The 26,517-nt window shown below is 41.0% G+C and overlaps 1 protein-coding gene across 1 annotated transcript in view; it reads right to left on the bottom strand.

The window, feature by feature from the left end:
- LOC133616165 (mothers against decapentaplegic homolog 6-like) overlaps positions 1–25,246 on the bottom strand; it is a 67,720-nt gene extending 42,474 nt beyond the window's left edge. The window contains exons 1-4 of the mRNA XM_061975309.1: positions 24,202–25,246; positions 16,716–16,769; positions 12,451–12,510; positions 11,593–11,627 (exon numbers count right to left, since the gene is read on the bottom strand). Coding sequence (XP_061831293.1) covers positions 11,593–11,627; positions 12,451–12,510; positions 16,716–16,769; positions 24,202–24,787 — 735 coding nt within the window. The 5' untranslated portion in view covers positions 24,788–25,246. The remainder of the gene's footprint in view (positions 1–11,592; positions 11,628–12,450; positions 12,511–16,715; positions 16,770–24,201) is intronic.
- Positions 25,247–26,517: the final 1,271 nt, after the last annotated feature.

The raw sequence follows: 26,517 nt of genomic DNA, 5'->3' as shown, positions 1-26,517 counted from the left end.
GTCTCCCGGCTGGCCTGGGAACGCCTCGGGATCCCCCGGGAGGAGCTGGACGAAGTGGCTGGGGAGAGGGAAGTCTGGGCTTCCCTGCTTAAGCTGCTGCCCCCGCGACCCGACCTCCGATAAGCGGAAGAAGATGGATGGATGGATGGATGGATGGAAAACAATCTTCACCAAATACTGTCATCAGTGAAGCATACACACAAACATATTAAATAGTGGGCTTCCTAACAATTTGGAAGGTGTGTGTCATGTTTGTCCTCAAACAAAAAACATACTTAAAAAATTCCCCCCCATCTTTTTCTATTTTCAAATCCTTTTTTAAAAATGCTCCAGGGAGCCACTAGGGCGGTACTAAAGAGCTCCATGCGGCTCGAGAGCCGCGGGTTGCTGACCCTCGCCTTAGGGTCTCGGATTTTATGTCGACGTCGGCTAAAAGGGACTATTTGCAACCTAAAAGACGCTTGTTGCGTCTGCTTTCGTGTATGTCCACGTATGTGTGGAACATACAGCGGTGTGTAACAAGCCTGAACGCCAGACAAATTCCTCGAACCGACGAGCAATTTTTATTCAATATGATTAGTCATTGTGAAAAATATGAATACTTATATGTTCTGTTAAACCATTTTTTCTCAATTAGTGGGTCAGGGAGCCAGCAGCAGGGAAGATTTTCGTGATATGTGTATATAATCTCGTGGAACTGTGGACCAGCTCTATACTCTCGGCAGGGTCCTTGAGGGTGCATGGGAGTTTGCCCAACCAGTCTACATGTGCTTTGTGGACTTGGAGAAGGCATTCGACCGTGTCCCTCGGGAAGTCCTGTGGGGAGTGCTCAGAGAGTATGGGGTTTCGGACTGTCTGATTGTGGCGGTCCGCTCCCTGTATGATCAGTGTCAGAGCTTGGTTCGCATTGCCGGTGAGGGTTGGACTCCGCCAAGGCTGCCCTTTGTCACCGATTCTGTTCATAACTTTTATGGACAGAATTTCTAGGCGCAGTCAAGGCGTTGAGGGGATCCGGTTTGGTGGCTGCAGGATTAGGTCTCTGCTTTCTGCAGATGATGTGGTCCTGATGGCTTCATCTGGCCAGGATCTTCAGCTCTCACTGGATCGGTTCGCAGCTGAGTGTGAAGCGACTGGGATGAGAATCAGCACCTCCAAGTCCGAGTCCATGGTTCTCGCCCGGAAAAGGGTGGAGTGCCATCTCCGGGTTGGGGAGGAGATCTTGCCCCAGGTGGAGGAGTTCAAGTACCTCGGAGTCTTGTTCACGAGTGAGGGAAGAGTGGATCGTGAGATTGACAGGCGGATCGGTGCGGCGTCTTCAGTAATGCAGACGCAGTATCGATCCGTTGTGGTGAAGAAGGAGCTGAGCCAGAAGGCAAAGCTCTTAATTTACCGGTCGATCTAGGTTCCCATCCTCACCTATGGTCATGAGCTTTGGGTTATGACCGAAAGGACAAGATCACGGGTACAAGCGGCCGAAATGAGTTTCCTCCGCCAGGTGGTGGGGCTCTCCCTTAGAGATAGGGTGAGAAGCTCTGTCATCCGGGGGGAGCTCAAAGTAAAGCCGCTGCTCCTCCACATCGAGAGGAGCCAGATGAGGTGGTTTGGGCATCTGGTCAGGATGCCACCCGAGCGCCTCCCTAGGGAGGTGTTTAGGGCACGTCCGACCGGTAGGAGGCCACGGGGAAGACCCAGGACACGTTGGGAAGACTATGTCTCCCGGCTGGCCTGGGAACACCTCGGGATCCCCCGGGAGGAGCTGGACGAAGTGGCTGGGGAGAGGGAAGTCTGGGCTTCCCTGCTTAGGCTGCTGCCCCCGTGACCCGACCTCGGATAAGCGGAAGAAGATGGATGGATGGATGGGTGTATATAATCTAGAATTCCTGCTAGAACAATACAAAAGTCTGCAGCTAGGTGGCAGCAGTGCTCAACCTAATTAGCAGTCTCCCTGTTCTGTGTCTATACAGTAAAAGTGGTAAGTACACAGAACACGTGCGTACAGTGGTAACAGAGGCAAAACAATGTAAACGTTTGTGACAGGAATAAAAAATAAAATATTGTCAAGTTGTCAGGATTCATTTCAAACTGTCATCCAGTGGAATCATGACATAACATAATTGATATGCACTGTGTTAAACCATCAATATAGTAATAAAATCTAGCCAGTGGTGTTCTTATTATATTTGTGGGTTAAAAAATCTAACTAAGGACTGCACAGTTTAGGAACCAAGACATGACAAAGATATTTATGCAAGCAATTTAATTGCACATGTCTAGACTGAACTGGCATGTTTTAAGCCTCTAAAACACAGACCCCAAAGAGCTACCTGACTAACACTTAATAGTACATTAATGAGCAAAATAACACATTTCCAAAAACTGAGAGGTAATGTACTCTGGAAATTGCCGGTAGTCAAACCAAAAAAGTCCTAATGTTGAGGTATCCGTTTACGAGCTTGATTGAACCGCCCAAAGCAAATTGTGGTTAAAGGGTGAAACTATATGTGGTCCTTTTGATTAAGGTCAGACAAACCTAAGTTGTTAAGTATTATACGTTTATTTAGTTTTATTTTAGTACGCTGACACTAACAGGTCACTGCAATGAAAAGTGGCATACAGTGGTACTTCAGCTAAGTACCCTGTTTTTTGGGGATAGAGTGGTCTCTTGGATAATTGTTATGCTTTAGGTGGCAGGCAAAAATTTGGGTTGGGAGCCTTTCCACCGTTCATTTGCGTAGCAAATGTCAAACCCTACGATCTGACCAAAATTTATTACGGGTTATACCGGTATATTTTGAGAGAGATATGTATTTGAGACAATGCTGCCATTATTATATAAAACATATTCTGATGCTACCTTAGTTACGGCCGTTTTCTCTTCCCTGCGCCTGACAGGCACAGCACACAGCATTATCTGCTATTCATCCTCTCTGGCTGAAACCCACTTATTGCGTATTAATGTAGGCTACAGTATGTTTTGCAAATAACGTTTTGTTGCTCTTCATCTGCCACACGAAACAGAAACAGAACCATTGTTTTTTTGTTTTTTTTTAACTATCACTCGGCACCTTAGAAGCCATATTCTTTTGTCATTTTTGTTGGGGTAATGGCTCAACAATCTAATTTTTATCCAAACAACACAACAACAATACAGCAAGCTTAAACGTGAACATGCACACACACAAAACCCAACAACAAAAAAAGGAAAATCATGTTCCTTATGTCTCCGAATATTTTTGGCATTGTTAAACACTCTGGGAGTTTCGAAGTGATAAAAGAGAAGTGGCTTCACATAGTCACCGCAAGTGTTAGCATGAAGTAGCAATGTGAGACGATCCTTCATGAGCCTGTGTCCTGGTAGTGCCTTTTCCTTCTCATCACAATTAAAGACTTGCTGCAGGGAAAAGGCCCCTTTTACGATAAAATCCTTAAATCCTGACACAGCTGTGACCGGCGCAAGGTACGACAATTGTGGAATTAAAAACACGCCAGAAGCGGTCAAAGCTTTTCGAAATGGTCGCGCCCATGTGTACAGGATGTAAAAAGGATGTGACATCGAGCATGCAAAATACACAAATAAATGAAGTGTTTGTACGCCAAGACACTGTTTGCACTCAGACCTTTAGCAGCCTGCCTAGGCCTCTGTCCCAAAACAAAGTTCATTGCAAGCCTGTGTCTTACGACAAAAAAAGGTAAAAGGTGGCACAACATTACAAAAGCATTGACCTATCACGTTGCAAAGGATATAATTCCCATATCAGTGGTCGAGCAAAAGGGATTTATAATTATGCTGAAAACATTTAACCAGCAATACTGATTACCCAGCCAAAATCATTTTGCTAGAGAAATTTTGCCGGAAATGTACACAACTATCAGACAACTTAACAGAAAGGCTCACTAAAGTAACGCGTTTCGTGTTAACAACTGACATATGGACATGCGCACGTGTTGTTTAAGATACCGATATACAGTACAGGCCAAAAGTTTGGACACACCTGCTCCTCATTCAATGCGTTTTCTTCATTTTCATGACTATTTACATTGTAGATTGTCATTGAAGGCGTCAAAACTATGAATGAACACGTGGAGTTATGTACTTAACAAAAAAAGGTGAAATAACTGAAAACATGTTTTATATTCTAGTTTCTTCAAAATAGCCACCCTTTGCTCTGATTACTGCTTTACACACTCTTGGCATTCTCTCGATGAGCTTCAAGCACACCTGTGAAGTGAAAACCAATTCAGGTGACTACTTCTTGAAGCTCAATGAGAGAATGCCAAGAGTGTGCGAAAAATTAATTAGAGCAAAGGGTGGCTATTTTGAAGAAACTGGGATATAAAACATGTTTTCAGTTATTTCACCTTTTTTTGTTAAGTACATAACTCCACATGTGTTCATTCATAGTTTTGATGCCTTCAGTGACAATCTACAATGTAAATAGTCATGAAAATAAATAAAACGCATTGAATGAGAAGGTGTGTCCAAACTTTTGGCCTGTACTGTATATCGTACATCGGTAGTCGGCCTAAAAATATCGGGATATAAGTTTTAATCCTTATCGCCCAGCACGATTTGCAAGCATTAGCAAAAAGCTAACCAAAAAAATGTTGTTTTTCCAACAATGAAGACGAAGAAAGTGAGTGTGAAGGACAGTGCTGAGAAGAAGAAGTGGATGATATTTATTGAATTCAAAAATGAGTTAGTACCTCAACATGATTTCATTGCTGTTTCGAGTTCAAATAAGTTTAGCTCAAACTCTGCCATTAGGTCTCAAATACGAAAAAGAGCAAAGTCCCAACTTCATCGGGACAAAAAAACCTACCCTACCGACGCGTGAGTCACGCTCTGTGTCTTTCAAAGTGTTTGGTGAAAAAGAGCTGTGATGGAAAATATTTGAGGAAATGGTTAATGGGCCAGCACTTGATGTTGAATTCCATAAAGTCTAATGTGTCTCAGTCAGGCATGAGAGCGTAAGTGTTGTACGCGTGCCAGCAAACAAGGCAATGAGAGGACCTGTCCAGGCTTAGACACACACATTCATGCCAAGCACAGTTTGGAGGGTTTGCACTATTTTTACATCTGATCCCCTATTGATATCCCAAGAATTGATTCTTCCTGGATTTTGCGCAGGGATCTAATTTAATATTCATGCTCGTTGTCTGATCTGGACCACAGAGACCCGAAGAGCGCTTACAAAAGCTTGAATAAACCACAACACTTTATACCCCCATCCCACTTGAACAGCACTCTCTTAAAACTGTCTTCCAAACTTCCAAGAATGTCGACTCCACTCTGTGTGTCTTAACTATTAACGGTGATATGTTCAAACATGTATCAGATGTCACTCTCCAGAGTCAGTCGGACCCCCCTCCCGCCTCTTTCACTCCAAGACCCTACTCCCCCTCAGCTTCCCAACTTCCCAACATTCCTGGGCTGTGCCCCATCAGTCAAAGAGCCAATTCATGGGGTTATTGCTGCAGCGAGTAGGCATGGGTATCGTTTACATTGTTTTACCAATACTAGAACCAAATCTGCACTTCTAAAAAAGGTGTCGGTGCTTAAAAATTTAAAACATACACGTTGTGTTTAAAAACAATGCATTTTAATTTTTTACGGATTCAGTGACATGTATTGTGAACTTTGAGTTTGAGTTTATTTCGAACATGCATGCATACAACATGATACATCACAATTTCCAGTTTCTCTATTCAACATGTTCGAAAAGGAGTAGGAAGAGGCAAAGCTTATTTAACCCTACTCTTTTTCCTTTACCAAGCAGTTGCTAAAACCATCCATCCATTTTCTACCGCTTATTCCCTTTGGGGTTGCGGGGGGCGCTGGAGCCTATCTCAGCAACGATCGGGCGGAAGGCGGGGTACACCCTGGACAAGTCGCCACCTCATCGCAGGGCCAACACAGATAGACAGACAACATTCACCCTCACATCCACACACTAGGGCCAATTTAGTGTTGCCAATCAACTTATCCCCAGGTGCATGTCTTTGGAGGTGGGAGGAAGCCGGAGTACCCGGAGGGAACCCACGCAGTCACGGGGAGAACATGCAAACTCCACACAGAAAGATCCCGAGCCCGGGATTGAACCCAAGACTACTCAGGACCTTCGTATTGTGAGGCAGATGCACTAACCCTAAAATTGGCATTAATTGTGTTTGTTAAAGTTAAAGTTAAAGTTAAAGTACCAATGATTGTCACACACACACACTAGGTGTGGCGAGATTATTCTCTGCATTTGACCCATCACCCTTGATCACCCCCTGGGAGGTGAGGGGAGCAGTGGGCAGCAGCGGTGGCCGCGCCCGGGAATCATTTTGGTGATTTAACCCCCAATTCCAACCCTTGATGCTGAGTGCCAAGCAGGGAGGTAATGGGTCCCATTTTTATAGTCTTTGGTATGACTCGGCCGGGATTTGAACTCACAACCTACCGATCTCAGGGCGGACACTCTAAACACTAGGCCACTGAGTAGGTTTGTGTGTATACATATATATATACTTGTATTATATGTATTATATATGTAATACACATACATACTTTATAAGCGGTAGAAAATGGATGGATGGATATATGTTTTATATTATACATATTACATAGAGCACAATGGCGCAGTGTTTTAACTTCTACAGTATTTTCTTCTATTTAGTGTCTGTTACGTCTTCTAGTCGTTAATAGCGTTTCGACTCGTATGGTGTCTTCATTTATCACTCCAAACAACGTTTGTAGGTTTTACAAAATAACTAAAACAATTCATACTCACTACACCGTCACATGTTTGATAGTTCAAACAAATATGCATGAAAAAACTACTATCATAATGTAATCAAGCTAGCGTCATAAGCATTAGCTAATACGCTAACACGTTTACAAGTGTCTGTGTTAGTTCATTTAATTTACAGTGGCATTCTTTTTGTATTGTTTCAGTTTCACAAATTCTTAAGTAAATTCACCAAAACATCACCGTAGAGTGATTGAGTCTGTTAAGCTGATTGGAGAGCTAGCTTCCACAGCGAGTGAGTTCATGACAAGGACTTCTGTTTTGTTTGATCAGCCGTTTTACTACCGTGTTACAGGCACCGTTTGGAAACAATTAAAATATGTAAATAAACATTTACAAAATCTTTCTGTGTATATAACTCATTTCCCAACAATATATCTGCAGCTTATTGTCTGGTGTGGCTAATATAGTTTTCTTCTAAAACGTATTTACCAGTGTGCTCTATAGTCTGGAAGGATGGTATACTGTGATATATATAGTTACATAATACTGTATATAGGATATAAAAAGACCTATACAGTACAGGCCAAAAATTTGGACACACCTTTTCCTCATTCAATGTGTTTTCTTTATTTTCATGACTATTTACATTGTAGATTGTCACTATACTATGAATGAACACATGTGGAGTTATGTACTTAAAAAAAAAAAAAGGTGAAATAACTGAAAACATGTTTTATATTCTAGTTTCTTCAAAATAGACACCCTTTGCTCTGATTACTGCTTTGCACACTCTTGGCATTCTCTCGATGAGCTTCAAGCACACCTGTGAAGTGAAAACCATTTCAGGTGACTACCTCTTGAAGCTCACTGAGAGAATGCCAAGAGTGTGCGAAAAAGTAATCAGAGCAAAGGATGGCTATTTTGAAGAAAATAGAATATAAAACATGTTTTCAGTTACTTCACCTTGTTTTGTTAACTCCACGTGTTCATTCATAGTGTTGATGCCTACAATGTAAATAGTCATGAAAATAAAGAAAACATATTGAATGAAGTGTGTCCAAATGTTTGGCCTGTACTGTATTTAAGAGAATATTTTTGAAGATCAACTAAGTATGACAATAAAAAGGAAGTCTAAGTCTAAGTCTAAGTGCCCCCTTATATGAAAGGCACAATTACACTACACAAAAACGTCCCCCACCTCGACACATACTGTATGAAATTCTCAGCTGCCGTGCAGGACAGGGGGCAGGTAGTGGTGTGGTCTAGTTCCTGGGGAGGGGGTCTCATACAGTAGGACACATTTGTGTGTATGGGAGACTATGGACCAACCAAACGACAACTAGAAAACAAACAAGAACTCGACAGAAATGCTTATTTTATCACAATCGCAATGAGAATATACATCGATTCAGACCAATAACACGGAATCCCCCTGAATATTGTATTATCATCATTCTTAACAAAAGACTATGAAGTCAAGAAACTTTCTTACAGGCTCAATGCACGCTTGTGCGTGCGTTTGTCCTTACAGAACCCTTATTTGAGCACACTGCAAGGATCTTATCACCAAGTCACGGCAGACATTCCTCTCGCTTTGTCGGACACACACACACACGCACACACACACACACACACACACACACACACACACACACACACACACACACACACACACACACACACAATAAGCAGTCGAATTAAACAAGTCATACAGAAGTCTACTAAAAGGTTTCCTTTTTAGAGCAGTCCTGTTTGCTGTGGTTTTGAAGGGAACTTGAACTGATTGAATGATAAAAGAGGCCGGGGCAAGGTATGCATAGACCACACCCTGCTGATGAGCTTTTTCTGCTAAACCTCCACTTAACAGTTGGCTCCAAGAACAGAAACAAGCACTTTTGTTGTTTAGCAAACACTGCGGGCTATCAGCGGGAACAAAAAGGCACATCAAGTATTTTTAAATACTAGCCTCCTTAATTGATATCTTGATCAATTTCCTGTGATTAAACCACCTGTGTCACCACCACAATCCGTAGATCTTTGTTTGTGTGACTGCACTCCAACTCTTGGCTCCAAAAGGAGCTGTGTTGTGGGGGGTAGGGGAGCCAAGACCACACACACACTCACACACACACACACACATGCATGCTCTCACACAAACACCACACACACAGCATGTCTGTAAGGAAACTGATCTCGCTCCGCTCATGTCGCCGGGCACACAATCAGTGGTGCCTCCCGTCGTGGTTCACCTTGAAAACAATCGCACGTAGTTTCCTTTCGCGTCCTCCAAAAACAACACTTTTAGTTTGAAACAAGAAAATCGTGATGACACTTAATGGAAAAAAATGATCATGACAGTTGTTCCTAAATTGAATGTTTGTAGCCTGGATAATGGGTAACTTTCACACATTCATTAAAAATCTAAATAAATCAAATCAAATCAACTTTATTTATAGGTGGATGGATGAGTAAAAAACATCAACAATAGAAAAACTGGAGTTTGTAGAACACTCCCAGCAGACACAAGACATTGATTATACATACATGTCCTTTAAAACTGACTTTGAAACAACTTTGCAAAATAGTTGTACGGTATTTTCCGGACCATAGGGCGCACCGGATTATAAGGCGCACTGGCGATGAATGGTCTATTTCCGATCTTTTTTCATATAAAAGGTGCACCGGATTATAGGGTGCATTAAAGGAGTCATATTATTATTATTTTTTTTCTAAATGTAAAACACTTCCTTGTGGTCTACATAACATGTAATGGTGGTTCTTTGATCAAAATGTTGCATAGATTATGTTTTACAGATCATCTTCAAGCCGATTTCTCACAGTCGCTTCCGGATGTTTTGTGGGCGGTCTTATTTACGTGGCTCACCTTCAAAATCGTCTCCTCCCCGACATCTTTGTTGTAGCGGTGTAGCGTGCAAGGACGGGGGTGGAAGAAGTGTCAAAAGATGGAGCTAACTGTTTTAATGACATTCAGACTTTACTTAAATCAATAACGGAGCAGCATCTCCTCATCCGGAAACAACAACAACGCTGGAAATGTGTCCCGTGAAAAACCGTCCGACCGGAACTCTCTAATAATTCAAGTTCCTTGGGTGATTAATGTAAACTCACTACACCGGTATGTTTTAGTGCTTTCATGGTGAGTTTACTGACAGATATAAGTAAGAACTTTACACTACTTTATATTAGAAACAAAACACTAGATAATATGTATTACCTTAAACACACACCATAATAATACCCGTATGTTGAAGCACAGTACAATCCATCAAGCGGTGCGGCTTCATAGCTTACCAAAGCCGTACTAAAACATTTTGACAGATTTTTGAGCGCCGTGTGTAATGTTCTGTATTTTCAATGGAACATATCAAATATTGGTGTTGTTTACTTGAGTCATATTGCCATCATATTGCAGTCTAAACGTATTTCTTATGTTTGACTGCCATCTACTGGTCACACTTATCATTACACCATATACCAAATAAAATTGCTTCGAGATCAGTAAGTAAAACCATAATTATTCCGTACATTAGGCGCACTGGGTTAAAAGGTGCACTGTTGAATTTTGAGGGAAAAAAAGGATTTTAAGTGCGCCTTATAACCCGGAAAATACGGTATTTGTAAATTGAGTCAACGTTGGTGTCTAACGTTGGATCCACAATGTTGGTTGGGAAATGACCACATTTCAATGGTTAAATCAACGTCACAACCCGACATTGAATAAAACGTTGTCAAAAAGTATGTTGTTTCAACGTTATGTTTGAATTGCTAAACGTCAGGATTTAATTCAACAAGTTCTCAACTTTATTTTAATGTCTTGTGCCTGCTGGCCTGGGTCTGAAATGCTACGTTTCTCATAAATAAATTTGCAGTGTTCGGAAAAATGACGCTACATACCAACGCCGTTACTTTTACTGGTAACGAGTAATCAAAATACTTTTTCCGTACATTACAATGCGTTTAATGTAACGTGGCACGCTACTTTTGATGTGGTTGAACAGTATGTCAACAAGACAGCGTCAGAAGCTCAGTGGTCAAAAGACCATTAAGTTAGAGGTCATTTTGGTCTTGACCTCTGTATGTATGATGAGAATATCTTCAAGATGCAACCTTTTAATCACATTTGAATAATAGGATATTGAGACTGATTTGGTGGATTTAAAGATTCCTTTTTTATTTGTAAATGAAATTGTAAATGGGTATTTGGTGGGTAGATTTTGAAATGTATTGTATTGTCCAGTATGTTGTACATTATATGAGGATGTATATTTTAACTGTGGGTCCCTGTACATAAGTTGTGTGCTTCTAGGGATGACCTTTTTGCAGAACGGACTCTGATATTAACAAAAGAAACAATAATGAAATACAAAACTATGTCTGTCTGCAAATAAACAAATAAAATAATATTTTATACTAATGACAACCAGCACTACACTAAAATGACTTTGATATCAAATAGGCACACTGCAAATTTGCCGAGATTTCAAATTGTATTTACTTAATTATTAGTCATTCACTTTACATCATAATCTTAATTTTAGCATGGATAATTTATGTGTTGTGTTTTTAGTGAATTTTCTGACGTATTGGCCCTCAAGTAAAAAATCAGAATAGGTCTACAACTCACTTTCTCCCGACCCTGCAGTTGAGAACCGCTCATCTAAAAGCTGTCCAGCTAGAACGGAAAACTGCAGCAATGAACCAGCCCCTTAACTTAAAAAAATTATCTGCCACAGGACATCGGAGAAGACATGGATATCTGGTCCAAATCCCCATAAAACCAGTGAGATGCACACATGGGGATCCCTCGCAGCCCAGCAACAGGCGGTCTCGGACATACTTGACAGCGCGGCAACACGGTGATGAGTCCATCAGCTGTACACATCAGACACGTCTAGGATGCGCACTTCATAGGTGCCCATTCATCTTTCAGCACCTTCACACGGCCGAGTCCAGACAGGCGTGGTGGAGTGGGTTTGTGGGCTTTTTTTTTTTCTTCTTTCTAATACTACACGGACCTCTCCAGGCCGACCTCAGCACTTAAACAAATAAAGCTCCAGTTTCATCATCTAGAGGGGGCTGTTTCCTGTCCAAGCACAACTCTAAGCTCCCCCCTTTCCACATATACACACTCAAATTCTACACCTAAGCCACATCACCCCCCTCCCTCCTCCCGCCCCAAAATACAAGTCTCTTTCCACCGCTCAATTGCCAAGAGGAATGGAGGGATTTGAGGGAAGAAAGAAGGGGGATGGGTGCTAGGAGAGGCAAAGGGGATTGGGTGTATGCGTGGGGATCTTATTGCAATGAAATATTTGGCTGTGGTGGAGAGAGGAAAAGAGAGATGGGGACAAATGGGGGGTAGTTGGGGGCTAGTTTTGCAGCATCAGAGTAGCGAGAGACCTCAGACACCCACAAACTCCCTCATGCCCTTGCTGACAATAGACACTTTATGCTGCGGGCTTTGGGGGTTATCTCAGCAGCCTTGCAAAATAGGAAGGAAGGCCGAGCATTGCGACTCCGCCATAATTTACCACTCCATGCACATGTCAAAGCGGGGGTTAGCAGGCTGGCTAATGCACATGCACGCCTCAAATAGGCCCTTTCCACCCCACGGATTCTTCAATTGCATGAATGCATACGCATACACGCACACGGTTACAACAAGATGAAACAACGCAAATGCGATCGTGCTCACCTGTGTGGTCTGTCGGCATGATGAGAGGGCGCGTGGGTTCAGTGTAAGACAGAGGAGAGTCTGGAATGTCAAGGAAAGAAGCTGTGACACATTTGTCTGCTGGATCAAACAAAAGCAGCGCATCAGGAGTGGACAAACTTTTTCTACCAGGGGCCGCATAAAAATACCGTATTTTTCCGGACTATATAAGTCGCATCTAAAATATTTTTAAACATATATTAACCGCACCGGATTATAAGCTGCAGATACGTTGTGAAATTAGATACTTACACAGATTGTGTAAATGTTTATTTACATACCTTAATTTTTTCCAAACGGTGCCTATAACATGGCAGTAAAACGCCTAATCAAACAAAATAGAAGTCATCGTCATGGACCCACTAGCTGCGGAAACTAGCGCTCCAATCAGCTAAACAGACTCAGTAAATTCATGGTGACGTTTTGGTGAATCTACTGAGGAATTTGTGAAACTGGAACAATACAAAAAGAATGCCATTGTAAGTTAATGATACTAACACAGACACTTGTAAACGTGTTAGCATATTAGCTGATGCTAACAACGCCGGCTTGATTACATTACAATAGCACGTACAAATATGCATGAAAACACTGTTTTCAAACATGTGACAGGTTAGCAAGTATGAATTGTTTTAGTTATATTGCAAAACTTACAAACGTTGCCGTTAGTGATGAATGAAGAAACTATACCAGTAGAAACGCTACGGACGACGAAAAGACCGAACAGCACTTTTACTTCTGGTTCAAGGTACAAAACACAAGGAAGTACTGTAGACTTTCACCTGCAGTTTGCAAACTCGCCCAAAAGATGGCACCATTGCACAAAGAATAACACACCCTTTCAGTCTCTGTGTCGGTGTTACTACTATGTTAAGTTTGTTGTATACACACCATAGCTGCACCTTTGTATAAGCCGCAGGACTCAAAACTTGGGAAAAAAGTAGATGCTTATAGTTCGAAAAATACGATAGTTAAAGGATTCAGGTGATAGAGATTTGGTGCTTTTTTTGGCACCGACCCAATCCCACAGTGCCATGTTATGGTACCTGTCTCGCGCGTGCCATAACGTCACGCCCAGTTGTTGTCTCAGCCTCGGCACTTGGCGATCACTCCAGCAGCACTGAGAGCAGACTCAGCCCTACTACCTCTAGGTAATATTGCAATTTCCAACGCCAACAAAGAAACGGGTTCAGAAAAAAACTCAAACGTAAGTTAAGAAAGGCACAACTTATCTTATTGGCTTTGCTATTAAAATGCTACTGATTAGCGATTTTACATGCAGATTTCAAAACCTCCAAATTTGTTAATAAACTTCAACTAAGATGCAAGTTACAACCAAACATCCCATCCATCCATTTTCTACCGCTTAATCCCTTCGGGGTCGCGGGGGGCGCTGGAACCTATCTCAGCTACAATCGGGCGGAAGGCGGCGTACACCCTGGACAAGTCGCCACCTCATCGCAGGGCCAACACAGAAAGACAAACAGCTGGTGTGTAATAAGTACAATACTTACACTATTAACACTTTTAAGGGTGCCACCAAAGACTAGATTCAGCTAAAACTAAACTGACTAGCCAACGTACCATAAACTATACACGTCTTGGACATACAACTGTAATTGCAACTTTTATGCTTGCCACTACTTTTATTCTTTTTTCTAATAAACGCACATCATCAACATTGATATTGCACTTTTTACTTTCACTGTTGGCGGCATCACAGATCACAGGAAAGTATGTCCACGTAGGACTGGGCGATATATCGATATACGCGATTTATCGCGGGTTTGTCTCTGTGCGATATAGAAAATGACTATATCGTGATATTCGAGTATACGTTCTCACGCAGTTGCTTTTAGCTGCTGGCATTACACTACAGGCTCTCCTCACTCTTTCCTGTGTCTCCTTCTCACAGACAGACAAGCGCACCTTCTTACACACGTCACATACTGTCACGTCATACGTCACATTCGTATACGCCCTCGCGCAGCAAAGAGGTAGCAGCATGGGTAACGTTAGCTGTGATGCTAGTGGTAATACGAGAGAGAGAGAGTGCGAATCTGGTAACAAATGAAGGAATAATTAATTCCCCCAAAAAACAGCAGGGGGTCCATCGTCTGGTGGTGGTTTGGCTTCAAGTGGGAATATGTCGAACAGACAACCGTAATTTGTCAAGTGTGGGGCAAAAGCGTTACTATAAAAAGTAGCATTACTGATAATATGTAGCATCATTTGAAAAGTCACCTGCTAGAGAATGAAGAGTGCTTACTCCGCATGTCAACATCTTTGTTCGGTCCCACACGCCCACACCATCAAAATGCTGAGGCAAACATTTCCAGATCAACACCGTATGAAAAAAATAGTGATTTTTTTAGTTGTTATTTCCTTCTCTGCGTGAAAGTTTTAAAGTAGCATATATTAATGCAGTATGAAGAAGAATGTTTTATTGTAGACACATAGAAACATCATACTGCTGTGATTATATGCATCAAGTGTTCATTCAAGGCTAAGGCAAAATATCGAGATATATATCGTGTATCGCGATATGGCCTTAAAATATCGCGATATTAAAAAAAGGCCATATCGCCCAAACCTATGTCCACGTATTCAATGTTTTCCAACACCACAGATTAATCGTTGCAGCCCTAAGCACCATACACGAGGAATTGATGGGCGCACCAAATTTAGCAAGCAGCTACTTTCCATCTTACCATCTTTAGTCTGACACATACTATACACATGGGAGAAAACATACGACACAACTGCTAAAATCAATAAAATGACGGCTTATAAAAAGACATCCGGCTCACATAGAAAACAGTACAGCACAAAATAACAACTTATACCAAAAACACGTCACACATGAGCCCTCATACATTTACACATCTGATCCCACAATAACCTGTCGTTCAAAGGAGGCATATTTAACTGTTCATTTTTAAAAATGCATATACCGGAAGTATAAGTCATAAAGTGCTGCGCAAAGAGGCCTACAATTCATGAAATCACCCAAAATACAGTGCATAAATTACAAAACAACTACATTCAAATTATTCTAGAGCATACCACAATTTACATCTGTATATCTATAGAATGCATGCTCAAAACCTAAAATCTACTCAGGGACTAAATTAATGCATATGTTTAAAAGCTATACTAAAAATACTACAACAATGCAGAGGCTGCAACAATTAATCATTAAATCCATTCATGTTGATTCGGAAAAAGCTTTGATATATATTCTGTTGCTTTGATTAATCTTTTGATGAGTGCAACTGATAAAAACTACATGCATTTAACAGTGAGCTGATAATAGTACCTGTGCTGTCCATTAGTTATATCCCGATTTCTTACACTTCTGAGTCTCATTTGCACATATTACAGTATATAGTAGATTTTTGCTTGCAGTTGCAATTCCAAGACATTAGTTGGCAGTAGTGTATAGGCTATGGTGTGTTGCCTGGTCAGGGAGTAGTCTTCGCTATTAAGCTGAATCTAGTCTTTTGCTGCACATTAAAAAGTGTTTATAATGTAAGTATTGTACACCACTTGTTTGATTGTAACGTGCTTATAAACTGAATTTACCGAATTTGGAGGTGTTGAAATGATAATCAGTAGCATGTATATGACACAGATCTTGTAAAATAGCATCAAGCTTGCGCATTTTGAAAAGTGTAGCCTTACAATATGACCGAGCGTTTTCAAATCAGGCATACTTTCTTTGCTGTCCGACAGAGTCCACTCTCAGTGCTACTTAAGTGCTTGGTACACCGCCAAGTGCTTCATCCGGCCGAGTCCACAACCGAACGTGAGGTCACATCACAACAAAAGTATCGAAATAATGGGATAAGCGGTAGAAAATGGATTGATGGATATGGCACCAATAGATTTGACGCGAATCGATACCTGGTAGTACCGGCAGAATTCTGTCAGTGCCTATAAAAGTACTGAATTTGGTACCTATCCCTACTGAAACGCATTTTGTCCAACTGGTGTTACCTTGATTAATCAAAATTACTCCCCAGCAACACTGTGATTAATTTGATGTAAAATTGTAATCATTTGACAGCACTAGTATAAAAAAATTACAATATTTTTGCACATTTTATATCCCAATCAACATTTTGGTGCATCAAATTCATCTCGAGTCATGACATCATACGACGACAACGTGTCAGTCTTATCTGACTGAACTATGGCGACACCTGTCATTTTCTGCTTTGTCATGTGACCGCGGCCAAACTCACCCAGTGGCTTGTGTTCATCTGAATGGGACACAGAGTACGGGGGAGGAGGTGACTCTGCAACAACAAAAAACACATTTAAAAAGTTGTATTTGAGTATTACCCTTGTATTTTTTTTAAATTGTAGACTTATTGAACTCAGTTTTCTCATGCACAAGCCCTTTCTGCTGCCAGTGTGTGTGTCCAACAGAACAACTCTATCCCTTCAGTGCACTGCTGACATGGAGTGTGCGGTCCCTTTAAGAGCAGAGGCAGTAATTGCCTGGTCCTCAGTCAAGATACCCAGCAGTCAGTCTGGCGCCAGCACTATGCAAACTGTATATTATCGGCACTCCTTCACCTAAATAACAAGAGGAGGCTCTCCTTGTCAGAGAGACTGAGAGAGAGACGGGGGGAAAAACCTTATTGCAACTTGAGAGCGACCGTCAATTGGAATATGCGGCAAGTTTTCAGTGCTAATTTAAAACAGCCTTTCAACTGTTTTGTTATATGCAGAGTTATATAAAAAAAAAAGGCAACACAAACCTTGGCTGTGGCTCCTTTTGCATTTTGACCCTTAGTCCGAGAGAATTTAGTGCAAGATTTTTTTTGTCTTAATGAGCCTATTCATCAATAAAATATTGATGTCTTACAGCCGGAACTGTGTGTCTGTCTTATGTCATTGTTGTTCGGGTCAGGAGGTGGCTTCAAGCCTCACCAAATGGGGTCCCAAAAGGCACATTAGGAAGCAATACTCCCCCTGGCCTAAAGTGTTTGGTGGTCTAACTAGTACGGGGGAGTCCAAACTTTTTCCAGTGAGGGCCGAAGACATAACAATTGAAGGATGCATTTATGATACAATTTGTGCATCGTAGATACTTAAAACCAATACAATGTAGGACAATCAATACATGCTAAATGAGTGGTTCTAGAAAAATGTTCCTTAAATACCACCTCAGAAAAAAAACTTGTCCGTCCAAGTACCACCATTAAAATACAGTAGCGTAGTCAGCCTAAGTATTAATGAAAAACAAGGCAAATGTTTTATTTAACAAGTAGATTTAATATTAGTGGCCACTGTAACATTACACACACTTTGAACAGTAACACTGTGTTTAAAGACAGGAAAATAAAACACTGTACTTTAATCAAGTAATTCTTTGGCGCACCACTAGATGGAGCCCAAGTTTGAGAATCGATGTGTTAAACTAACTGAACAAACATCCACAACTCGGCTTTGTGTTATAGGTAATAAAGAAAATAAGTGTAATCTAACCCCCTTGAGATATTAAATTTCTTCCTACTATTATCCTTTACTAATATTATTACAATATTCCGCCAACTTAAACTTTTTTGAAGGCTTTAGCACAGAAATGTGTACACATGTTTATTCAGACAAGATGCCGCAAAATCATACGCAAAGGTCGTCGGTCATTTTGGTGTTCAGGTCCTATACATTTTGGAGAAATTTGGGCCAGTTAAATATTTTTCTTAGATTTTTTTGTGCAATGTTCTAATCAGGGATTTGTTCATTTTCGCATTAGAATGTGCCATGGGCCATAAAAAATGCCCCCCCCCGTGCTCACTTGAACACCCCTTATCTAGATGGATACTGTAATTTTTGGACAACAAGCCACTAATTTTTTCCCACGCTTTGAATCTTGCAATTTATACAATGTTGTGGCTAATTTATTGATTTTTAATACATACATACATCCCGAACACATCACACACATACCAGGGATGAACGATTACGGGTGAAATGACAAACTGCGAAAAATTCCAGATGGCTAGTGATACCATTTGAAATTTGAATTGAAGTAAAACCGGGATTGAATACTAAACTTCAAAAAACTCACGGTAATACTGCTTATTTCCAAGAGAAGCGGCTAGCGTTTACGCTAATCACTACTAGCCTAAATGCTGACAGTAATACAGTACAAGACAATCTAAAATGTTCAAAACAACACTTATTTTTGAGCACATTCAACAACACCCTGATAGGGGCGCACAAAAAATATGTTCACATCCAAATCATGATTCTTATTCTAAATCGATACACAATTTTCAAAAACCAATAAAACAATGTTGTTATTTAATAAGCATCAATTATTTTAAATATGTTTTTAGGCCATGTTTTTAGCTACTTCTCCGTCAAATACACCAGCCGCAGCTTCTCCATATTTTCATGGATAAATGTCCGTCGTTCATCTTAACTTTGTTGGCTGGCGTCATCGACTAATTCTAACGGTTGGAAAACAAAGTTATGGCGATCTCTAGCTACAAGGTAACGCTAGCGATCAGGTCTTTTGGTTGAATCTTGCGGGGTTCGCTGTGACGTTTGCTACGCCAATTAAAGACGGGGATGTTTGTAACTCCAATTTTTGCTTGCAACTTAAATAATGACAATCAGCCGAGAGACAGCTCTTATCTCAAACATAACATTGTCTGTGTAATTCCAGTCAGCGAATGCAAACATGACTGCATGAGTAGTGGTAAGAAGGTGTGTTTGTGTGTGTGTGTGTGTATTTGTTGCTTATTTCCAAGAGAAGCAGCTAGCGTTTACGCTAATCGCTACTACCGTATTTCCTTGAATTGCCGCCGGGTATATAGTATGCGCCTGCCTAGAATTGCCGCCGGGTCAAACTCGTTTCACAAAATAATTAGCGCATGCTTAGCATTACCGCTGGCTCAGGATTAACGCCGGGTCAAACTCGTTTCGCAAAATATTATTTTTATTAACGCATGTCTAGAATTTCCGCCGGGTCAAACTCGTCACGTCACGAGTGACACTTCACCTGTCATCATTTTCAAAATGGAGGAGGCTAATTTCAATAATTTAAAATCGCATAAAGGGAAGAAGATAAAGAGCTATTCAGTAGGATTTAAGGTCCAAGCTATTGAATATGCTAAAAAGAACAGTAAGCAGATATGTTTTATTAATATACTGTAGCTGTGTGTGTCAAATATGAGTCATTAAATGACTCCCGCCTCCTGGTGGTAGAGGACGCTAGTGATTCTTCTTGCGACTACTCGGCTGCAGAAGAAGTGACAACAAGCAGCAACAGTTAGCAGCGATCGTTTATTTTTTCCTCTCGCCTGGACTTTTAACATGGAGGATTACATATCTAAAATAAAACAGTTTTCTAAACTGGACTTTCAATTGAAGGTGGAGGTAATAATTAAAGGAATACCGTATCTCCATCGAGACAGAGAGACTTTAAAAACTGAAGAAAGATAAGGAAAATTTCTATAAACAAGTTATCGATGCGTTTGTTCAGAAGGAGCTGCGCATGGACTTCATTTATAAGTAAAGGTAAGACCATAATAACGTTTTTTTTTAATTAAATGTGCTTTTAATGATGGTATCCTTACATCACACGCAAATTTATAAGCGCAGGCTTAAATTTACCGCATGCCTTTGGTAAGCGCCGGAGTGAGAAGAGGTTTTAAAATAATTAGCGCATGCTTACATTTACCGCATGCCTATGGTAAGCGCCGGAGTGAGAAGAGGTTTTAAATTAATTACCGCCCCGGCGGCAATTCAAGGAAATACGGTAGCCTAAATGCTGACAGTAATACAGTACAAGACACTTTAAAATGTTAAAAACATCACTTATTTTTGAGCACATTCAACAATACCCTGATAGGGGCGCACAAAAAAATCGATTCACATCCAAATCGTGATTCTTATTCACCCAAATTCTAAATTGATACACAATTTTCAAAAACCAATAAAAAAATGGTGTTCATTTAATAAGAATCAGTTTTTATAAACTATGTTTTTAGGCCATCTCCATGCAACCAGAAGTAGCTTTTATGACTTGTAAACTGTTTTGAAAAAGTTTCATTATAATTATCATATCAATTAGTACATTGCAAGAATCGGTATGATTCGAGAATGGTGTTGAATCAAAACTCAGTTCTGAATCGAATCTTCACCCCAGGTTTCGGAATCGGATCGAATAGTTAGGTGTCCAAAGACTCACACTAGTTAGGACAGGGGTCGGCAACCCAAAATGTTAAAAGAGCCATATTGGACCGAAAATACAAAAAAAAAATCTGTCTCGAGCGCAAAAAAGTAAAAGCCTTGTATAAGTGTTATAATGAAGACAACACATGAGGTAAGCGTCTATATTAGCTATAACAGCCTACTATCAAAATGACTATGTGTCGCAGGCTGACGCAAATCTTCTGTTGACAGAAATGTTGAAATGTAATATTTATTCTACACATGTTTACAACATTCAAAATCATTAGTAAAATTTAGACTTCTCAGAGGGTGAGATAACTTCTGGAAATTACTGTTTTAGAAATGCTAAAGGTATAGATGTGTGTGTCCAAGTTTAAGGAAATGACAGGCTGTCTTCTTCTAATGGATTTATTACAATCTTTGCAAGCTGGGTAACGTTTACTGTGGTCTATAACGGTACACAAACAACTATCAGAAATAAATATTACATACAGATAATGTGTCATGAGACAAGCACATATAAAAATAATTAAGAGGACTTAAAGGAAATTAAATGAGCTCAAATATACCTACACACGTGGCATAATTATGCAATATGTACATACAGCTAGCCTAAATAGCATGTTAGCATGTGACCAAATATGCCTGATTAGCCCTCCACACGAGTCAATAACATCAACAAAGCTCACCTTTGTGCCTTCACGCACAACATTAAAAGTTTGGTGGACAAAATGAGACAAAAAAGGAGTGGCGTAAACACGTCTTAGAAAGTCGGAGAAAGTTGTAAATGTAAACAAACTACGGTGAGTTCAAGGACCTCCAAAATTAGTAGGACAAAACGATGCTCTCCAAATAGTCTCTAATCACTGAAGCACGTTTAATACAAACAGTGTGATTTCTAACAATTAGGGAGGTTTGTGCCATGTTTGTCCTCCTACAGAAACCATATTAAAACAAAAAAAAAAAGATTATTTCCTCATCTTTTTCCATTTTCATACATTTTTTGAAAAAGCTCAAGAGAGCCACGAGGCCGGTGCTAAAGAGCTAAAGAGTCCGGTTGCCTACCCCCGACTTAGGATAACCGTGATATGAAATGTTCATATCGTTCAATCCAGGGGTGTTAAACTCATTTTAGATGGGGGGCCACATGGAGAAAAATCTACTCCCAAGTGGGCCGGACTGGTAAAATCACGGCACAATAACTTAAAAATAAAGACAACTTCAGATTGTTTTCTTTGTTTAAAAATAGAAAAAGCACATTCTGGAAATGTACAAATCAAAATGTCGTTGTTGTTTTTTTTACACTTACATGTTGCGGTTAATAGTATTCTATCCTTATTTGTCGTTATTTATACTTTCTGAATGAATGTTCATCAGTCAACTCATTGGTGTTCATTTTCAATCTATCAAGATAAAAAAAATTATATCAAAATGAAATCACAGGATGTTATTTATGTAGTTTGCTCATGTTCCTCGATTGGTACACTAACATCATGTGGTTTATTTTTTTTTTACATATGTAGCATTATCTACAATTATACAAAGAATTGCTATTGTGACATCTAGTGCAGTGTTTTTCAACCTTTTTTGAGCCAAGGCACATTTTTTTCATTGAAAAAATCCATAAGGCACACCACCAGCAGAAATCTTAAAAAAATGAAACTCAGTAGACAATAAAAAGTCGTTGTCGCAATTGTTGGATATGACTTTAAACCGTAGCCAAGCATGCATCACTATAGCTCTTGTCTCAAAGTAGGTGTACTGTCACCACCTGTCACATCATGCCGTGACTTATTTTGAGTTTTTTGCTGTTTTCCTATGCGTAGTGTTTTAGTTCTGGTCTTGCGCTCCTATTTTGGTAGCTTTTCCTGTTTTGTTGGTATTTTCCTGTAGCAGTTTCATGTCTTCCTTTGAGCGCTATTCCCCGCACCTGCTTTGTTTTAGCAATCAAGACTATTTAAGTTGTTTTTAATCATTCTTTGTGGGGACATTGTTGATTGTCATGTCACGTACGGATGTACTTTGTGGACGCCGTCTGCTCCAAGCACTGTAAGTCTTTGCTGTCGTCCAGCATTCTGTTTTTGTTTACCGGTACTTTGCAGCCAGTTCAGTTTTAGTTTTGTTTTATATAGCGATCTCTAAGCTTCAATGCCTTTTCTTAACGACACTCCTCTTTGTTATTTTTGGTTTAAGCATTAGATACCTTTTTACCTTCACTCTGCCTCCCGCTGTCGTCTGCATATTGTGATCACGACAAACCATGTTCCTGACATCTACAAAGCAATTAGCTACCTGCTGCCACCTACTGATATGGAAGAGTATTACACGGTTACTCTGCCGAGCTCTAGACAGCACAGACACTCAACAACGGCACGTTATTCTCAAATCATAATTACTGGTTTGCTAAAAATGTTTTTAACCCAATTACGTGAAATTACATAATCTCCCATGGCACAACAGACTGTATCTCACGGTACACTAGTGCAGTGTTTTTCAACCACTGTGCCGCGGCACACTAGTGTGCCGTGAGAGACAGTCTGGTGTGCCGTGGGAGATTATGTAATTTCACCTATTTGGGTTAAAACAATATTTTTTGCAAACCAGTAGTTATAGTCTGCAAATTATGTGTTGTTGTTGAGTGGTCGGTGCTGTCTAGAGCTCGGCAGAGTAACCATGTAATACAGTAGGTGGCAGCAGGTAGCTAATTGCTTTGTAGATGCAGCGGGAGGCAGTGTGAAGGTAAAAAGGTGTCTAATGCGTAAACCAAAAATAAACAAAAGGTGAGTGCCACCAAAAAAAAGGCATTGAAGCTTAAGGAAGGCTATGCAGAACAAAACTAAAACTGAACTGGCTACAAAGTAAACAAAAACAGAAAGCTGGACGACAGCAAAGACTTACTGTGGAGCAAAGACACGATGTACATCCGAACATGACATGACAATCAACAATGTCCCCACAAAAAAGGATAAAAACAACTGAAATATTCTTGATTGCTAAAACAAAGTAGATGCGGGAAATATCGCTCAAAGGAGGACATGAATCTGCTACAGGAAAATACCAAAAAAAGAGAAAAAGCCACCAAAATAGGAGCGCAAAACAAGAACTAAAGCACTACACACAGGAAAACAGCAAAAAACTCAAAATAAATCACGGCGTGATGTGACAGGTCGTGACAGTACTTAGAGACAAGAGCTATAGTGATGCATGCTTGGTTATGGTTTAAATCCACATCCAACAATTGCAACAACGACTTTTTACTGTCAACTGAGTTTCATTTTTTAATGATTTCTGCTGGTGGTCTGCCTACGGATTTTTTTCAACGCAAAAAATGTGCCTTGGCTCAAAAAAGGTTGAAAAACACTGATCTAGTGCACACATTCATTCTAAAATTTCGGCTCATTTTTATACTTAGCAAACTCATTCCGCGGGCCGGATAAAACCTGATCGCGGGCCTGATCCGGCCCACGGGCCTTACGTTTGACACCCCTGGTTTAATCCCTAATACATGATTGGTTGATTGATTGATTGATTGATTACCTGGCCCACACAGACGGCTGTAGTGGTACGGGTTGCAGCACACCTTGGCACCGTCCTGCCCACCGAAGCTCTGGCAGTGGCAGAGGGCTTTGAGGTGGGCTGAGGGCGGCAGGTCTCCCCACCGGTACATCCGGCACAGGAGGTGCTGAGACGAGACGCGGTGAGCCCCGACCCTCAGCTCGGTGCCCGCCGGCACCATCACACAGTCGCTCGCTACTCCTCCTTTGGTCTCCACGGCCTTCAACAACACATCCAGACTTCTCTCCGGGAGTTTTTTCAGAAAAGCGTGAGTAATATTCAGCAGGCCACACTCGCAGTTGTCTTTTCGGGGAGTTCGAGGTCCTCTGAGGTCCGCGAACAAACAACACGTCACCGTCCGAGTCTCCGCATCGTCCCCGCACATGGTCCCGGGGTCATTGTCGGCTCGCCCCGCTTCCTCTCCGGCTTCCCCCGCGGGGCCCCCGACGCGTGTCACCGGCCCCTGCTGCCGGGAGCCACACGGACATCCCCCGCTTCCATCGCGCTGTGCGACCGCACGGCTTCTCCACAGTCGCCGTACGAGCCCGGAGCGTCTCGACCGGAACATACGACAACCCTAGACCGTCCTGGATGCGTCGCGTCGGTCCCGTCCGGCTGGCGGAGGGTCCCGCATGGATTTAGACTCGTCGCCCGGGACGTGTGGATGTTGCACGGCGTGCACAACATGCGCAGCCCGGGGTGCTCGTCGTCCTCAGGGGCATTAGAGAGCGTTCAGTCTCGGGGGGTTCCTCCGCGGGAATCATGCACACTTTGTGAAGGTTGCACGCAGTCCTCCCAGCATACTTACAAGTTTACAGCATCTTAACAGAAGCTGCCAGGAGCTCGCCGACTCCTGCTTTGAGGACCCCGCCATCCATGGAAAAAAACTTTCGTAAAGTAAATCCAGACAAGACAAAAAAGAAAAACGTTATAATCCTGCAAAATAGTCCAAAGACGGGGAACAACTTTTTTTAGGATGACTTCCGCTATTTAACGGAGCTGAAGCGCTCCTTCTCCTTACTCCTCATGTAAGTTCTCCCTTTTCTCTCTCTCTCTCTCTCTCTCTCTCTCTCTCTTAACGTCGCTAAAGTCGACACCGAAGGTGATATCAGTATATCTGTTATTAAAACGTGCAGTATCGCCCACCACCAACACGCATGCAGTAGCAGCAGCAGCACGGGCTGTCAAGACGGATTTCATACAATAAATCTAGTTCCGTATATATTTTCAAAATAAAAGCAAAAATACCATATTGTCCGGCAGAAGTCTCCAAACGTTTTTCTTCTGAGAGTTACTTTTACAAAATAAAAACGTTATTTTACACGTTTTTGTAACATATACCAGTTATTTCAACCCAAACGAAGTGAATAGGATTGTTTTGCCAGAGCGTTAACAAAATGTTGATATCAACAATTTTGTTTTATTTATATTTATATTGCTACTGTGGTATATTTTTAGTTTACTTTATACCTGCATTATCCTTTCCATCCTTACCCTTTCCATCCGTTGTAACTGAGCTACTGTGTGGAACAATTTCCTTTGTGGATCAATAAAGTTTGTCTAAGTCATATTTTGCACACACATTTTTTTTCATCTGCATCTTATATTTCATAACACACTTTCTTATTCACTATTTGAGCTACTTTGACCCCAAAAATTATTTAGTGTTTTATATTACTGGCAACATTTAAATTGTACTTTATTTAGGAAGCAGATCTCCAAACATTAAGGTCATTGTGTTTTATGTGATTTTGTTGTAATTTGGTGTACAATACCGACATATTGCCTGGATTGAACAGTTATAAAGATACTGAGAGTTTCGGCAAATATTTTTTCACACTTTGGTGAACTACACAAAATGAGCTGTAGCGCTAATAGTAGCTCACGAGCTACTTGTTGAAGACCCCTGTAAGGCAAATGAAAAATTGAACAAAAATTACCGTATTTTATGTACTATAATCCGTTACTTTTTTTCCTACGCTTTGAACCCTGGGGCTTATACAACAATGCAGCTAATCTATGGCTTTTTCTTAGCTAACGGCCATCAGAGGGCACTCTTGCTCGTGCACAGACCCGGCTGCAGAAAAACATTTGAGGGGGGCAGTCAATTTTTTCAGGGGGGGCTTCTGCCAAAAATGTATTCCAGCCTCGTGAGCTTGTTAAAATTTGCACTGCTGGGGCTTCGTCTGTCCACAACTGATTACTACATGTTGGACAAAAAACTTGTATTTATGGTTACTTGTGTTATTTTGCGTTTGAAATCATTTAAGCCTTTATTTTGTTGTAAAAATAAAAGAG

The sequence above is a fragment of the Nerophis lumbriciformis genome, linkage group LG15 (genome assembly GCF_033978685.3).
Source record: "Nerophis lumbriciformis linkage group LG15, RoL_Nlum_v2.1, whole genome shotgun sequence".
In the NCBI taxonomy this organism is placed as follows: Eukaryota; Metazoa; Chordata; class Actinopteri; order Syngnathiformes; family Syngnathidae; genus Nerophis; species Nerophis lumbriciformis.
Note: the sequence above shows the minus strand (reverse complement) of the source record. Positions and strands in the feature narration are given on the sequence as shown.